At 38.4% G+C, this 18,762-nt stretch overlaps 1 protein-coding gene across 1 annotated transcript; it reads left to right on the top strand.

The window, feature by feature from the left end:
• Nucleotides 1-28: 28 nt before the first annotated feature.
• LOC113491659 (zinc finger and SCAN domain-containing protein 31-like) lies at nt 29-12,468 on the top strand. Its single transcript, XM_026868739.1, has 13 exons — nt 29-351; nt 1,333-1,467; nt 2,084-2,206; nt 2,975-3,105; nt 3,728-3,862; nt 4,483-4,597; nt 4,945-5,049; nt 6,123-6,274; nt 6,731-6,790; nt 7,898-8,011; nt 8,453-8,584; nt 9,256-9,327; nt 12,365-12,468. The coding sequence occupies exons 1-13, from the start codon at nt 199-201 to the stop codon at nt 12,378-12,380; spliced, it is 1,443 nt and encodes a 480-aa protein (XP_026724540.1). The 5' UTR covers nt 29-198; the 3' UTR covers nt 12,381-12,468.
• The last annotated feature ends 6,294 nt before the right edge of the window (nt 12,469-18,762 follow it).

The raw sequence follows: 18,762 nt of genomic DNA, 5'->3' as shown, positions 1-18,762 counted from the left end.
AAACTTAATTGTACTGGGATTTTGTGCTAAAGTTTTATTTAAATCACCAAAATGAAGTTTTTTCTCGGCAATAACTAAACGTAACCTCAGCTGCCAGAATCGCCATATTGTTTACAAATTGTGTTACCCAAGTACGAAGTGGTGATTTCTATTTATCGGCGTCTTAATATATTTTCTGAGCTTTTTATAAAATAGAAAATGGAGACAATGAGTTTAGGTAACGACGACGAGGACTTTAAACGTGATATGGAAGAAGTAAAATCAATATGTCGGTGTTGTTTATCCACGGGAAAGTTTATGCATAACGCCTGTAATTTTGAAGAGCTTTTCAAGGATTTAACTGGGTTATCTGTGAGTATTATCGTTGTTTCTTACTAGTATAATCATTAAACTAAATAATTCTGTCCTTGGAATGTTTGACGGTACCCGAAAAAGTACATGTTTATAATGTTCCTATGAGCGTCGATTATGAGGCTTAGTGGTTACAAATGTATTCAATTCAAGTCTCTTTGCATAATTCAGCGTGTTCTCTAAGAGGTTTTCTCGTATTACTGTGGCCGTTGCAGAAGTTGCTGAAGTCCTAGCAACAATAGTCCTGCTTTAAGCTCTTAGATCATGGTTGTAAACCGAATAATGGCAAACAAAACCTAATTAACATTGTATGTTACGTTTAGTAAGAAGGTTATAAACTATGTAAGTCACAACTGAGCCTAGATAACTTCATAGAATTTTGTTTTAAGACCAACTATGAGGAGTAGACATAGTGAGTGCATCAGAAATGTTCTATCAAGCGTAGGATAGTGATGGGTTCCAGTAGTTGATAGCTAAGCTAGTCAATTAGTCATATTATTTAAAAAGTAGGAAACCTAAATCTCTAGAAACAATGGCACCTGAGTTTGTTTCAACATTTCTTCTCAGTGTAACCAATTAGGAAATGTCTACACCAGCTTCCCGCCCCCCAGTATTTTTTATTTTATTTTATTTCCTGAGACCATCTAAAATAATGTGTCTGAACTGATTTCTGCCACATTGGCTAGAGTCATTAGACATCAAACAACTGTGCAGCACATATAGACCAATGGGATGACAATCCTACATGACTGCAGAGAGAGAGCTTAGCAATTATACTAATATTGTATGTAAAAGTATATATCAGTGTGTTTGTTTCTGCTTTACTCTCAAACAGCCAGACCAATTTCAATGAAATTTAGTTTTGAGATAGCTGACAACTTAAATTAACACATGCATAGGAAATTTTTACAGACATTAATTCAGGCAAAGCCATGAGCAACAGCTAGTATATAGTTATAATGTTCTATTGTTTGGTTTCAGGTGCTACAATCCGATGGTTTACCGCAGTGGGTGTGTTATGAGTGTGCCTCATTACTGCGGAAGGCGGTCAGGTTCAAACACAAGGTGCTGAAAGCGCACTCTGTACTCTATGAGTACCTCACACGCTGTGCACCGGTAAGTTACTGCACGGATAGCCGAGTGTTAGAGGTCACCACGCCAAACTCACTGTGAGTCCCGTGTCGCGGTTTCGATCCCCGCGTAGGACAAGCATTTGTGTGATATACGAATGCTTGTCCTGAATCTGGGTGTCTTTGTGCATGTGACTTGAATGTTTGTGAAGACACAAGGATAATATTCCTAATTGCAGGGGTTTTAAAATAAAAGAGTTTGAATATGACTATATATTATTAAATGATGCGAGGTTTACTAACGCGTATTGATCGTGATTGCCAGTTTTATTCGCGATCTCGTCACCGCGTCAGCTCATGATTGAGGACTCTGGTTGGGTTCGAAACTAGTCACAATCCCTATAAATGCGCGTGAGAAAACTGTTTCTATAATTTTATGTAAGACAACTTCAAGGACTGTAACTGTTCAAATAAAATCCCGAAATTAATAAAAGATATAATAATATTATTTTTTTAAGAACAAAAACATTAATGACAGCATTTCTCGTTAAATGAAAAAATAATCAACAAACTTAAAAAAAAATTGAGGACCACCTTTTTGAAATCCGTTCAAAAAAGGACATTCAACAACTCAATAGCTAAACCATTCTCGTACCTTCCAGTTTCCTATAGACGCTCAAGATGTGGAGTTATCCAAGTACTCCAGCCCTCACCTGGTCGCCACGGAGACCCTGCACCTGGACATCAGTGGGAAGGGACGGAGTGGGGTCTACAAAGTTCTACAGGTACTTAGAAACTATAGTGAGGCCTAATAGACGAGATAAAAAACGTAAACAAGTGGACCATTACTGAGTTACATTGCGATAGCGAGGGATTATTATCCCTGTCCTTATCACTCGTACGCGCAGTTATGGCGTGAGTTGGTCGATGACAGCTGTCGTTATGTGTTTCGTGGTACAAGAAAGAAGTCAGTATGGTAGTTGTCAACATTTTGTGAACAAGTTACTTAATTCCTTCATTTTTATCAAAATGAAGGAACCCCTGAATGTTTGTTTTCATTCTTTATCTCGTCTCGTTGGCCTTACTAAAGCTGACCCAGCGAATGTTGTTCTGCAGTATAAATAGGGATGATGACTGGGTATAAGAGAAAAAATCCAATGTTCCTCAGTTAGACATCATCATCCTAGCCTTTTCCCGACTATGTTGCGGTCGGCTTCCAGTCTAACTAGATTCAGATAAGTACCAGTGTTTTACAAGGAGCGACTGCCTATCTGGCCTCCTCAACCCAGTTACCTGGACAACACGATACCCCTTGGTTAGACTGGTTGTCAGACTTTCTAGCTTCTAACTACCTGAGAAAATATCAACTGGGACCCACATTTTGACGTGCCTTCTGAAACATGGAGGAACTCGTGATGACATAGATGGTCACCCATCCAAATACCGCTCGTATCAAGTATAGCTTAATCTGTGATCGATTCACTGATGCAGGTATACCTCCTCTATTAAATCTACAAAATAGTGTTTTCCTATATGTATATCTCTGTTTTCAGCATGTGAAAAAAGTTCAACCGTCAGAATTGGACAGCGTAGCTTTACCACTTCTCGGTGAAGAACAAAATAATATAAAAGAGGAAATGGGATTTTCTGATTATGAAGATAATATTACTTTAGAAGAATTCAGGTAAATATAATTTAGGGCAGGTTTGAGCATTGATCACCACGCTAGCTCACTGCGGGCAGTGCCGTATTATCCATAAGGCACTTAAGGCCAGTGCCTAGGGGCCCACTACCAAAGTAGGTATCTAAAAAAAAGCTTGATAAATTTTTCACTGAATGAAAAAACTTGAAGCAAGGGGGCCCCCACTCCCTTGTTGCTTCAGGGCGCCTGGGCCCCTAGATCCGGCCCTGACTGCGGGTGATTTCAGATTACAATATTTTGAATCCAAGTTTCGTCACGATGTTTTCCTTCACCGTTTGTCTGTTGTTAATTAATAAAGTACATATAACTAGACTGCACGGGTAGCCGAGTGGTTGTGGTCACCACACCAAACCCACTGTGCGTGACGTGTTGCGAATTCGATCCTCGCATAGGACAAGCGTTTATATGATCCACGAATGCTTGTCCTGAGTCTGGGTGTCGTGTGTATGTGACTTGAATGTTTGTGAACCCTCTTCCATAAAAAAAGCACCCAAATTGCATTACAATCGTTTCAGTAGTTTTGGTGCGCAAGCGAGATCGACTTTTGCATATAAAATATTTGTATTTAAGGTCTCAACCGGTTGAAAAAAATACTTTTTTTCAGATTAGAAGCAAACAAAATAACAGAAGATGATTTAGCATCAATACTACAAGAAACAAATCAAGTGGAAGTCAAGAAGGAGAAAGAAGTTAAAAAGAAGAAGAAGACTAAAAGAAAACAGGAAAAGAAGATGGAATCGTATGTATATTTATCCCACGTTTCTATACACTCACTATTCTTGTTTGTTTGTCGTTCCGTTTGGATTTTTGCAACTCAATTTTGAGGCACTTCCCGATAAGCTAGCAGGCTGAAATTTTCAGGGTAGTTTCAAACCCGATGACAATGTAATTTACAACTATAAAAAAGGTTGGACCAATTTTGATATAATTTAAAATCATGGGTTTTTAGCTTTTTGAATCTATAATTTTTTCTACTTTACATATAAAACTTAGTTTTGGCCTTTCGAAATAAGGAGGCACTTATTATGAATAGATGTCACCCATCCATGGACCGACCATGTCAAGCGCAGCTTAACCTGTGATCGATCAACCTGTTGCTATAGTTAGAGATTACTGCAAAAGTTGGTTGGTCATAAATTACAATTTTAATTAAGCTCTTTGAGCCTTAGATGTCTTTTTTGCCAGTGGCAACTGTGTAAAATATCACGAGTTGAATCCCTGCCTAGGACTATTGTATGATTCACGAATGCTTGTCCTGAGTCTGGGTGTCATTGTGCATGCGACTTGAATATTTTTTCAAAACTGACCCAAATTTAACACTCCATATTGCGAAAAAGTTTCATAAAAATATATTTTTAGCGGTGATGAGAACGAGGGTAAACCTCGATCTTCGATTCGAAAGACTGTTGAGTTGGACCCGAATAAGATCAGGATTGTGACTCTCAACCCTGAGGAGCAGATTAAACAGAGGGAGGTAAGCAAAAACACTGTGTTGCTGGACGTATCTAGACGTTGGGTTCAATTCCCGCTCGGGACAAATGTTTGTGTGATGAGCACGATCATTTGTTCTGTGTCTGGGTGTAATTTATCTATATAATGTATGTATTTAGAAGTATATAAGTATGTTTATCAGTTGTCTAGTACTCATAATACAAGCTCTGCTTAGTTTGACACTAGATGGCGCTGTATAACAAAAAATGTGTTAAGTAATGATTTTAAAGTCCATTAAATGTCTTCTGGTATAGCAGGCCATTCATACTAACAGTACCTACTTATGTGTGAGTGAGTGTGACAGATATATAATAATATTTTCTCTTTCAGGAGGAAAGCAAGGCGGGCCTGCGTTTCCCCCATCAATGTCATTTGTGTCATAAAGGCTTTAATTTTGAGTCGAAATTGCAAAATCATATGGCTAAACACAGTCCGGTGAGTAGACAGTTATTTAATGTTTTGGTGTTGTTTATTATTAAACTAGCAGTTGCCCGCGGTTTCACCCGCGTAGTAACCGATTTCGCGTTTATTTTATTGTTTTTGTCTACTTTTTGCTGCAATTTTTCCCTATTATCTCACCGTTTAAACCTTCCCTGGACTGCTACGAATATTTCAAGACTTAAATTAGCCAAATCGGTTCAGCCGTTCTCGAGTTTTAGCGAGACTAACGAACAGCAATTTATTTTCATATATAAGATGTACAACGGTTTAATCACGCGTATTTATCGGGATTGCCCGACTAGTCATAGCTATACATAATTAATTTAATAATGAGACTCTCTCAAGATATTTTTATTGTGATGTAATAATGTAATGTAACAATAATCTATAGTAATATAACATACTAGCTAAAAATATTTTTTCAATTTCAACCAGTAGTTCCTGAGATTAGCGCATTCAAACAAACAAACAAACTCTTCGGCTTTAAATATTAGTATACACGGTGATTTTTTAGTCGTCTTACAAAAGGAGCCCAGTTCATGTATCCGACGTAAAATACCCCTAGGCGCGATTATTTTTTTTTTATCATCAACTAAGATAATAAGTACGAAGAAAAATTAAACAAGAGAAATCTGAAAATACTCTTAAAAATGATAAAAACGCCGCCGCCCGCGCCCCTCACCATTGTTACAAGGCTCGGACCGCGCTCGCAACAGAGCTGTGTTTCTAAAACACTACGAATTGCATCATAATATTGAATAAAAATTGCATTTTAAATTTATTCAAACCTCATAAATACCTATTTTTTTATCATGAACGTGTTCCAGTCAATGGATACATGAACTGGGCTGCTTTTTAAAAACAACTAAAAAATCACGGTGTATAGATAAATAAATAAATTAAATAAAAATAAATAAATCTGTAAGAAACAATTCCAACGCGCGCTACGCGTATTCATGTATTTTCAAAATCGCGTTCAAAATGTATTTTTTAAATAAAAAAAGAAATAGTTACAATGAAAATTTAATCTTTTTATTAATGTATCAATTGTTATTCTTCTCCAACAGTCCCGTGGCCCCTACGAATGCAAGTTATGCTTCATGTACCTGCCGACTAACTACAGTTTCAGTGTTCACTCCTTCATACACACCAGGAGATACGAATGCGTCGAGTGCAAGAGAAGGATGATAGACCGGTCCTCAATCATAGACCATTATAAGTAAGTATATTTTATAGTTTACTAGCTGACCCAGCAAACGTTGTTTTTTAATGCCACATTATAAAAAAATAAAAAATATTTCGTCCAAAAACTAAATATTTTTAGGGTGAGCAACCCTTAACACTTGGGGTATGAAAAATGGATGTTAGTCGATTCTCAGACCTACTGAACACGCATATAAAATTTGGTAAAAATCAGTTAAGCCGTTTCGGAGGAGTACGGTAACTAACATCGTGACACGGGAATTTTATATATTAAGGGTTGCTCACCCTAAAAAAAATATTTTATTTTTTGGATGAAATATTTTTTTTATAATGTGTCATTAAAAATACATACAACTGGAAAAAAATATATTCGGCAAAACAACGTTTGCTGGGTCAGCTAGTATATTATATTTATGAACATCAAATGTTATATATTTTTTCCATGTGATACCCATATTGTTTTTATTTTCAGGTCACAACATGAAGGATTATTAACTGTGTATACTTGTCAGATATGTGGAAAAGTTTCTAAGTAAGTATAGAATACAATAATACCAGTCTTAATTCATCCCACTGCTGGACACAGGCCTCTTCCCGTATAGGAAAGGGTTGAGCATTGCTCACCATGCTAGCTCACTGCGGGTTTCAGATTCCAATATTTGTAATCCAAGTTGCCTCACGTTTTTCACCGTTTGTCAGTGGTGTCTTATTGAAATATGTAATATAAATTCTGTAATGCCTTCTTTTGTTGTGCCCTAACAGGGTCCACAATATTGTACCTAGCTTTAAACCTCTTTAACATATATTGTAGTTGAGATCATTACGCCAAACCGATAGTGGGTGACGTATCGCGGGATCAACCCCGTTTCGGACAAGCGTTTGTGTGATCCACGAATGTTTGTCCTGAGTCTGGGTGTCTTGTGCATGTGACTTGAATATTTGTAAAACCCAGGATAAAAATCGATCGACACAGAAAGAATAATAATTAAGAAAGTTTATTTAAATTTGAAAAAGCACACTTAGCCTGCGTTGAAATAGTCACATTAGTACTTGGCGTCGAACCTGCACCTCATGCATACATGTAATCTTAAGTATTCGTAAACAACGACATCTTAATACGACTAACATAGTTCTTATTATAGATGAAACGGATAGCAATTTGGCCGGATACCGGATACCGGATATTCGGCCGACCAAGTGGCCGGATAGCCGAATATCCGGCGAAACTTAGCTGTTTGCGTAGGCGTCGCGCTTACGATCGAGTGTACTCGGTTCGATTCGGGTCTTTTCGGTGATGACTGAAGTTAACAATTGTATCATTCATTTTATTATTGACACGTCAGACACGTCTGTGTTCGTTTTTAGGTTAAAATTTTATTTGTGCTCTTATTGTTTGAAGTACACAAGTCTAAAAGATTTAGCAATTAGCAAAATATGTTTCTTTTATCCAGATTTTTTTTTTAATCGGCCGGATGTCTATCCTGCCGAATAGTAGCTATCCAGTATTCGGCCGGATAGTATTACAGCGGCCGGATACCGGATAGTTACCGGATATCCGTTTCATCTCTAGTTCTTATTCATATTTTAAATGTTCATTTTATTTTTAGCAACAATAAATAATTGTTTATTATGTTTTTAGTAATAATAAAACACATAGAGGTCACATGCGGAACCATCACAGCGGGGTCCGGCCGAAGTGCGAACAGTGTGGCAAGACCTTTATTAATAACGACTCGTTGAAGGATCATCAACAGTAAGTACTGAAATTATTATTAACTAGCTGTTGCCCGCGACTTCGTCCACGTGGTTAGAAGATATAAGTTAGGATTTATATCTGCCCTATTTTTTTCCACATTTTCCATTGTATCTTCGCTCCTATTAGTCGCAGCGTGATGGTTTATAGCTTAAACCTTCCTCGATGAATGGTCTATTCACTACACAAAGATTTTGTAGTTCCTGAGATCAGCGTATTCAAACAAACAAACAAACTAACTCTTCAGCTTTTTAATATTTGTATAGATTTAATGCAAATAAAACGACGAATAATTAGCCTCAGAGGGAACTTGTACCCAGTTAGAGACCAGTCACTTTACCCACTAAGTTTACTCCGTTCAATCCATGGATTCCTCGGAAAATTGATACTAATACTCATAACGACCATTTTTTTATCACTAATCACCGATTTCTCTTACAGAATCCATCTAGGCATAAAGAATTACGAATGTGACACCTGCGGCAAGAAGTTTCGTACGAGAACACAGATAAAACATCACCAACTGAAGCATAGTGATGTGCAAGAATTCTACTGCGTCGAGTGTGATGTCAGGTGAGTTTGAGGTTAAGCAACTGTAGGTCAAGGTTTGGAAATGGATGGGTGACCGTTGAATGGAGGTGGCATAGCTAGGCGAGGGTAGTTGTCTGGCGTGTGATATCAGGTGAGTTGTGTATGATGTTAAGTAACCGTAGGTCAAGGTATGGATATGGATGGGTGATCGTTGAGAAAGTAAGATACCTAAGTGATGTTTGTGGTGTTTATGATTATTTATGTGAGGAGTGTAAGTGTATTTTAGGAAGTTAAGCAACTCTTTGACAAGTTCAATAGATGGGTGACCGTTGATGGCAGCATCATCATTCATTATCCTAGCTTCTTCCCAACTATGTTGAGGTCGGCTTAACTGGTTTCAGCTGAGTACCAGTGTTTTACAAGGAGCGACTGCCTCTGCTCAACCCAGTTACCTGAGCAACACGATACCCCTTGGTTAGACTGGTTGTCAGACTTTCAAGCTTCTGACTACCTGTAACGATAGTCAAAGATGTGTAAATAACAGCCGGGACCCACAATTCAACGTGCCTTCCAAAACACGGACGAACTCGTTATGACAGAGATGGTCACCCATCTACAAAGCCGCCTCAAGCGTAGCTTAAGCAGTGATCGATTCACTTATGCGGTTATAGCTTAGCCACGAGCTTCTAGCATTAATATTATTGTTATTACAGGTTCAAATCCTCGCACAGTCTTCGTCAGCACCTCACGAAGAGTCTCAAACATAGAGACAAGTCGACATTAATGTGAGTTTTAATTAATTATTTAAATATTAATAACGAAAAGAGTGTGTGTGTATTTATGTACCAGTTTTATTCTTTATCTTCTTTGGCCTGTGAAGAAAAATTACTAAAATGCAATAGAGTTTAACTATAAATATTATTAACTAGCTTTTCGCCCGCGGCTTTTCCCGCGTCGAGGTCGGTTATATGGCGTTTCCAAGAGAACTCTTCAAAAGTCCGGGATAAAACCTATCCTATGTTCTTTCTCAAGGTCAACTCTATCTCTGTACCAAGTTTCATTAAAATCAGTTCAGTGGTTTAGACGTGAAAGCGTAACATACAGACAGACAGAGTTAATTTCGCATTTATAATATTAGTAAGTAAAATTTTCATGTCACCTAGAACTATCTTCACGATGTAGAATTTCAAGTGTCGGTGTGCTCTCCAAACTCATTTCCATAATTTTTCTCTATCGCGTCAAAAGAAATATAACTTCAATAAATACTTGCTTATACACACACGCACACATAGTCACTCTTATTCAAATTTAGCTTTTCGTGGTCCATTGCTGGACTAAAGTCTACAAGTTGGGCAACAACACTCTGTCCTCTGCCTTAGCGTTCAGTCCGAGTACATAGTCACACACACACAGACACAGACACACACACAGACACAGACACACACACACACACACACACACACACACACACACACACACACACACACACACACACACACAGACACAGAGACACATAAAATGGCATGCCCCACACTCACTCACCAAGTCACATCATCATTCCCCTGCCCTTATCCCCCCTTGTCTTCTTCTTCCATACCTTTCTATCTGACGTCATCTCACTTTAAACACTCTTTGCCGCATGACTCTAATTTTCCGCCCAACTCACATATTTTTTATGTATTTGTTTGTAGAATATGCTAGAATGTAGAATAGGAAAAATATTCAGACACGTAATGACGCATCAGTTGCTGTACCAACAGAGCAACCGAGGTCGCTGACCGACGGTTCAAATATCTCCATTGTACTTTTTGTTCGCCTTCAAATCAAATATAGTTTAAGAAAGAAACCATACAACATTTGATTAAACTATTGCAACTATTCAAATATTAATTTGTTAATATTGTGTAGTTTTAATGTTGATGGCCAAGCAAGATATCTTATTTTTTTTTATTAAGCTGTTAATTACCTCCTTTTGAATGACAAATTACATTGGACAGTACTCAAATTCGCCCAAGCTCTACTGCTTTTGCTGTAAGATAAGTAACGCAACAAAATCTAGAAAGGTTTTATTACCTGCAGGCTCACGATGGGTTCTTATCGACGGATATATAGATCGTAATTATAATTTAAATCTCACTTGAAAAGCGAGACCAAAAGCGATCTCTCGGGAACATAAAATCGGGCTCAAGAGTCGTCCACATTCGTTCAGTAGTTTCGACGTGAAGAGGAACAAACTTCCGAACATACCAATTTAGGAGAACACTAAAGGCGGTGGCGTAGCTAGGGTCACCGTCTCCCGGGGCGGATTCACGCCTTGACGAGCAAAGTTGGTGTCTAAAAAAAAAGCTCGTTCAATTTGTCACGAAGTAAACTTTATGTTTCTCGTTTACGCGCGGAACATCGGAATTTTACATGATAATTTGCCGCCTTTTTTCAATTTTGCCGACTTACTGATCATTAACGAGGCTATATCGTGTAGTTCCTCTGCCCGCGTTGCCCGGCTCGCTTCGCTACGAGCGCGGCCTTGTATCATTTTTTTTTGTTAAGGCGGGGGAATCCTCATGGACACCCACTCTCCCGGGGGAGGAAATGGATAGTGTCAGACTCTTACTGACTAAACCTGAACCGCCGTCCTACGTCATCCGCGTTTTTGTGTCGGTTTATGTTGCGTGGAGCGTCGGCCTCCTCGCCTCATATTGGGACCACATCGGGTTATTATCATGTCATACCGTGCAGTTTCCCATGCGGGCGCTGCCCGGCCCGCTTCGCGGCGCGCGGCGCGCTGTCGCGGCACTCACGCGTGCAGCACGAGGGCGAGCGCGCGCACCGCTGCGGCGCGTGCGGCGCGGCGCTGGCCTCGCGCGCGTCGCTCGCCAAGCACGCCGCCGCGCTGCACGCCGCCCGCCGCCCGCCGCACAAGCACGTCTGCGACACCTGCGGGAAGGCCTTCAGGGTGCGTACTCGAGTGCAGTCCTCCCCCTCCCCCTCTCCCCCGCTCGCTCCGCCCCGCCCGGCGCGGCGCTGGCCTCGCGCGCGTCGCTCGCCAAGCACGCCGCCGCGCTGCACGCCGCCCGCCGCCCGCCGCACAAGCACGTCTGCGACACCTGCGGGAAGGCCTTCAGGGTGCGTACTCGAGTGCAGTCCTCCCCCTCCCCCTCTCCCCCGCTCGCTCCGCCCCGCCCGGCGCGGCGCTGGCCTCGCGCGCGTCGCTCGCCAAGCACGCCGCCGCGCTGCACGCCGCCCGCCGCCCGCCGCACAAGCACGTCTGCGACACCTGCGGGAAGGCCTTCAGGGTGCGTACTCGAGTGCAGTCCTCCCCCTCCCCCTCTCCCCCGCTCGCTCCGCCCCGCCCGGCGCGGCGCTGGCCTCGCGCGCGTCGCTCGCCAAGCACGCCGCCGCGCTGCACGCCGCCCGCCGCCCGCCGCACAAGCACGTCTGCGACACCTGCGGGAAGGCCTTCAGGGTGCGTACTCGAGTGCAGTCCTCCCCCTCCCCCTCTCCCCCGCTCGCTCCGCCCCGCCCGGCGCGGCGCTGGCCTCGCGCGCGTCGCTCGCCAAGCACGCCGCCGCGCTGCACGCCGCCCGCCGCCCGCCGCACAAGCACGTCTGCGACACCTGCGGGAAGGCCTTCAGGGTGCGTACTCGAGTGCAGTCCTCCCCCTCCCCCTCTCCCCCGCTCGCTCCGCCCTGCCCTCTCTAGGGCTCTTTTTAGACACTTCTAGATGGCTTACCGGCACGTCTTAAAATAACATAACACAACAAGAAAAAGATAGTATTCTTTAACTGAAATAAAGAAATATACGGTATATAATATATGCTACAGGCTAAGAGCGTCCTGACCAACCACGTCCGCACCCACACCGGTGAGAAACCTTTCGAGTGCGCCGAGTGCGGGCGCAAGTTCTCCCAGCGCACCGCCATGAGGACGCACGTCAAACTTGTGCATCTGAAGATCAAGAAGAACGCCAAGGTCAGTGCTGTAGCGTGGGACAGAACCTACACCTGGGGAGGATAGTACCTTGATAATAGGGATTGAAAAAAATCTAACCTACGTTTTTAAATGGGAAATTTTGTAAAATTATAGTTGAAAATTGCATTGTCATCCGATTTGAGTTTACCCTGAAAATTTCAGCCCGCTAGCTTATCGGGAAGTCTTTCAATTTGAAATTTAGTAACTCAATTTTGAGGCACTTCCGGATAAGCTAGCGGGCTGAAATTTCCATTAAATGCAATTGTAACTACAAAAACGGCTGGACCGAATTTGATAAAATTTAAATTGATATTTAAAAACATTGGTTTTTAGATTTTTTGTAATCTATTAATTTCATACCCCCATTCTACACATAGATCTCATTTATAACAAAACAGCCAGTTTAATCTAATTTCTTTCTTGTTTCAGATTAAACCAGAAGTACCATTAGCGGAGTCCCCCAAAGAGATGTTTAAACCGGATCTCAATATATTAGAAGCGTGGCACACTCGTCCCCCACAATGTGACGTCTACTTCCAAGTGACGGCAGGACCCTGATAAAATACAACTTTAATTACCATTCATCATCATGATCTTAGCCTTTTCCCAACTATGTTGGGGTCGGCTTCCAGTCTAACCGGATTCTAAGTACCAGTGTTTTACAAGAAGCGACTGCCTATCTGAACTCCTCAACCCAGTTATAAGCAACACGATACGACTGAGACTGGTTGGTTCTGACTACCTGTAACGACTGTCAAAGATGTATTAATAACAGCCGGTATCGACAAGTTAACGTGCCTTCCGAAACACGGAGGAACTCGTTATGGAGAAAGATGATTAAAGACCCATCAACGGACCAACCGCGACAAGTGTAGCTTAACCTGTGATCGATCCACTTGTGCAGTTATAGCTTAGTCCTAATATTGAGAGGTAAAGTTTGTCAGCTTGTCACATTGTGATTTAAGTATGTACTGAAACGATTTTCGTGAACCTTTTTCGAATAGATAACTATATTTGTGAGTGGAAAATTTAATAAAAAATATATTAGTTAATTGATAAGATTTTTTTTAATCTGACAAAATTTTAATTTGATTTGAAAACTAATGAGTTGATATTGTTTGTGGTTAGAAGAATATTAATTTTGAGAATGTGAAGTGTTCATAATAATGTGTGGCACATTTAAGTTAAATAAAGGATCTCAAATGAAACGTCGTTTTATTATATTTTTGCTATTTATCTTCTCTATGCAAGAAGTTATTGTATAACTAGCTGTTTCCGGCGGTTTCACCCGCGTAGTAATTTTTTTGTTTTTTTCGTTCCCTCATTTTTTCCATATTTTCTCACCGTTTAAACCTTCCCTGGACTGATACGAATATTTAAAGACTAAAATTAACCAAATCGGTTCAGCAATTCTCGAGTTTCGACACAAAATACAGTTCCAATCACTTACAAAGGTTTATTACCTTTTCCACAATTAAACTTAACCATTATTATAAATTGTTGTGACTGAAATAAATACGAATAAAAATAAAACATCAAACACTCTCCTAAAATAATATTAGACTCGCACAAACCCTAATGTTAACGTTAATCGTTAATCGAAATAATAATCCATAAAAACCAATTTCTTAATATTAATAAAATTACGAAATTCAAATCCCGCGTAAACGAACAGGCAAAATGGCCGACATGTACGCCAGCACCGCCTAGTCATTGACTGATTGTTTTTTTTTTCATTTCTTTTTTAAATACATAAATAAATGTACACTTTGATCTCGCTCCAGTGCCGGCGTTAGGGGGGGCGTGATGGGGCGATGGCCCAGGGCGACGAATTCTGGGGGGCGCGAAGGTCTGAAGTTGGAGTCTCTTGCCTCTCCTGGCGCAAACCCTCAGAACTGTTCTCTACCTACGCTAGAGGTGGAATACTTCCACCGCCAAACGTAACGGTAAAGGAAAGATGAAATTCTTATAATTTTACTTGCGCTCAGCAAAAAACTAACACTTGATATTGCTTTCCTTTTCGTCCGGGGTGACAGTGGCCCTTACGCCGGCACTGTCTCGCTCTAACAGACTCTCTATACCTTCTCACCACAAAGATACATTATTGTAGCAATTCTGACGCGCGATTTCAAATGCTGTCACAAGGTCGCTTATAGATAAGAAATAAAACAAAACTAGTCAAATAACCATTTATTTGTCACACAAATGATTCAAAAGATATTTACAATAGAAAACATCGAGTTAAATTGATTACTTAAAGTAATTATTTAAGTTAATAACTAAATCTTCGTATCAACAAATTATTATTACCAAGATGAACAATGAAAACTGTTGCTTAACAGACGAAATATAAAATTTATTTCTAGGTTATAATAATTACAATAAAACTTGTTTTTTAAACTGAGTTGTGTTTTATTTATATTGCATTAGTAGATATTTAAAAAATGTAAGTAAATAATATTTGATGTCTTTTTCTACAAACACATGTTAAATAAACAAACAGTGTATTATATTTGATTTGGTAATCTTTATTGTTGTTTTACATTTGTTTTTAGTCGCTTTTTCGTGTCGCGGGTAATTCAAAATGGGGTCGCATATTTGTCGCTGGAAACGAGCGACGAGCAACTCCATGAGGCTACACCTTAACTGAATTTCCAATTATTGTATTGGCAAAATGCTGACAATACGAAGTGTCATTTTAATCAAATTCCCAACTGTAAATAACGGAATTGGGGCCCAACATGTTTTTATAGTATCGTATATTGCCGCCAGGGTATGAAACAGACTTAGGTAAATACAGCAGTTAAGGAAAAACTAAGAATAAATTCATCCATATTTAACTATAATAATTAAGCTAAAGTTATATAACTCGTATGTATTTCAAATCAACGTTTAACGTGAAAGATATTAATCTAAAAACTGTCATTAAATGACATACATTTTAACTAGAAATATACAAAGTTTTATTCATAACCTACAAATAGAATTATGATAAAAAGTGCGTGCGATTTTTAAACTAAAATATGTAATTATCTATGTATTTACATAGCAACGATATTAATAAAATGTATGATTATTTTAAACGCTTTTAATTCCCTGAGTAACCTATATTAAAACGGAATATTTTATATACATAACTACGAAGCAGTTAAAATCTGCGCATAGGCTAAAAACTGCAAAAATGGCGCCATTTTTGAAATGTTTTTTAGTAAGTAATAGTGAAACAGGTTCATAAATTATAGCGAATCGATCTTCCTAAAATGCGTGAGTTGTATGTTATATAATAATCATTATAATTTTCAAATGGATATACCTGCATAGATTGATAGATGCACATTTAGTTCAAATTCTTGACTGAGAACACGGCGAAGAAAATAATTGATTCCAAATAGGTAGGTACTAGGAATCTTTTCGCGCCATTTTTAATTTTAACTTCTTGTAATTTTCGTATTTTTTTTGTGCCAATGTTGGTACTTAGGTACTTCAAGTAGTTTTAAAATCATTGTTATATCTAATAATTCCTCAAATAGAAAAAAGTACTTTCGTTTTTAATCTTTGTGCAATAATTTTCTAACAACTACAATTTATCTAAGCAGAATTACCTATCTAAAATCTAGATTTAAATATTTACAAAAAATAAGTAAATATACCTACTTACGTTAAGTACTTTTAAGTTCCAAAAGCAAAAATGACGGCGTTCTTTGATAAAGAATCTGAGTATATACAATTTATTAAGGTTAATTATTTTTTTGGGGAGATATTGAATAGCCATTACCGACTTAATGTTAATTTGTAGGTATATTTCTTGTTTTAACTTATACAAATAAAACTGCAATCATTGCGCATTTTTCTTTGTTATGCTAAATACTATCTTCTTAAAATATTAAAAAAAAAGCAAACTCGGAACGGGCAACACTTCTAATACCTATAAAGAAAGAAAAGAAAAAGTAAAATAAAAAAAAAATCCAAATCAAAAATATTGTATTTACAAAACATAATTAGTAAATAGTAGTTTAATTAAAATAAAAAATAAATGTAACTCTTAATTTACCCTCTTATTCAAGTATTAGAAAAGAGACAATTCTCAGCTAAAAAAATGTACTAAAAAAACATTTTTTCTGATAATTTTACACACTCAACGATTTTATATACCAGTATGCATTTCAAGAACTAGTTTTTTATATTTTAAAGATTATATAAATGTCGATGGCTTCTATAAAAAAAAATGATATAAAATTTATTTTAGACTTCTTGTGGGAAACCTGGCGCGAGTCTGACTAGCTTATGACTGATTTTGTCAATAGAATTGTGAAAAGATAGTCAGCTGGACTATATTGTTATACGCGAATTGTAGTAATTTATAATAGACGGTCAAATAACTAAATATTTGTTAAATATTTCACTAATAATATCAATATATAAAAAATCTTTTTCAGCTGAAAACAGTCAAGAATCTAATATAACTTAACAATATTTTTATTTACAATATTTATAACAATAAATGTACTCTTTAAGTGAATGTTTAAATTTTCATTTTTTAACCAAAATAGTTAAGCATTGGGATACAGCTACAACATACCATTAACCTCTATTACAATAACAATTGGAACTTTTCGATTAATTTTTTAGTTCGTTCATAATTTCTTCTAGCCAGCATACTATAATACAGGTCAATTATAAATATAGCAATATCTTTAAAAAAACTATCATAGTTTTAACACCACAATACAATTTAAAACTGGTTTGAATTACAATACTCAAGACATGTATAAAAATAAAGAATAACAATCTTAATTATAGAGGGTGGAAGGGACGTCATACCTATCCCGTGGTCCAGGGGTTCTGGTACTTTTAATGAATCGGTTAATTTTTTACATTGCCTTTTTTCGTGAAAAGGTTTAAATAATGATTTTCGTTATGAAAATATTATTAAAATACGAAGGAAAAAGTATTTTATGACATTAAAAATAAAAAAAACGCGAAAAAGAATGCAATTTTCATGAAAAGACCGATGAAAAATTCCAACGCAGGGGGATCTGGAATCATGTCCAGAACTTCCACCCTCTATACATTAAGAGTTAATGTAAGAAAAAAATATGTTTTTAAAGTGTGTAGTGCAATAATAGTTATAATCGTAAGGAAAGGATTTTACTGAAAACTTTCGAACTATCTTTTCTTATAGAATTATTATACTTGTGGAATCAAGATGCGGAGCTCATGGCTAAATAACTGCATAAGTGGATCGATCACTGTTTAGGCCACGCTTGACGCGGCTGGTCTTTAGATGGGTGACCATCTCCGTCATAACGACTTCCTCCGTGTTTCGGAAGGCACTTTGAATTGTGGGTTCCGTCTGTAATTCATACATTTTAGGGATTTTAGGGAGCCTGATATCAGACCCGTTTTGCATTTAGATTGTCCTACCGACGACTACGGCAATAATTATGGCTATAGTTATCGGCAGTCGTTACAGGTAGTCAGAAGCTTGGAAGTCTGACAACCAGTCTAACTAAGGAGTATGGTGTTGAGGAGGTCAGATAGGTAGCTGCTCCTTGTAAAACACTGGTACTTAGTTGAATCCGGTTAGACTGGAAGCCGACCCCAACAGAGTTGGGAAAAGGCTAGGATCATGATAATCTGGAAAAGAGATGGCGCTCTCTAACACGTATTGCTCGGTCCCGGTTCCACAATACAATAATATTAAAAAAACCGAAAGGCAAGTTATTGGCTAGATGACATAATGAAGAATACTTTACGACTTTTAACAATATTATACTAATATTACTGACCCCGAATAGATAACATTTTATATATGGCAACACTGGATTCTTTCTTGCAACACTTTCCAATTTAACTCTAGTTTACAAGCGATAACATATGTCAGTTACAGGCTGGTGTTATTAACAGCTTCGGTAATGGCGCCCACCGTGGGGCAGCACACAAGCGTGGTGATCAACGCTCGTTCTCTGTATGAAAGACCTGTAGTAGGACAAACTACAAAGCGCAACCACCCTCAAATAAAATCAGTCTTTTCTAAAAACCAGTGTTGCCATACTCAATACAATTATACTAAAAAGAAACAGTAGAAAAAAACTATTTAAAATTTAAATAAGTAAATATTATTTTATTTATCTGTAGCACGAGACATAATAGACTATTAATAGTAGGTTTAATTAGTGTACCGCGATTGACAAGTATATTTACAAGAAACTATCGTAAAGATGATTCATACTTACATGATGCAACGGTTT

This window comes from Trichoplusia ni, chromosome 3 (genome assembly GCF_003590095.1).
Source record: "Trichoplusia ni isolate ovarian cell line Hi5 chromosome 3, tn1, whole genome shotgun sequence".
In the NCBI taxonomy this organism is placed as follows: Eukaryota; Metazoa; Arthropoda; class Insecta; order Lepidoptera; family Noctuidae; genus Trichoplusia; species Trichoplusia ni.
Note: the sequence above shows the minus strand (reverse complement) of the source record. Positions and strands in the feature narration are given on the sequence as shown.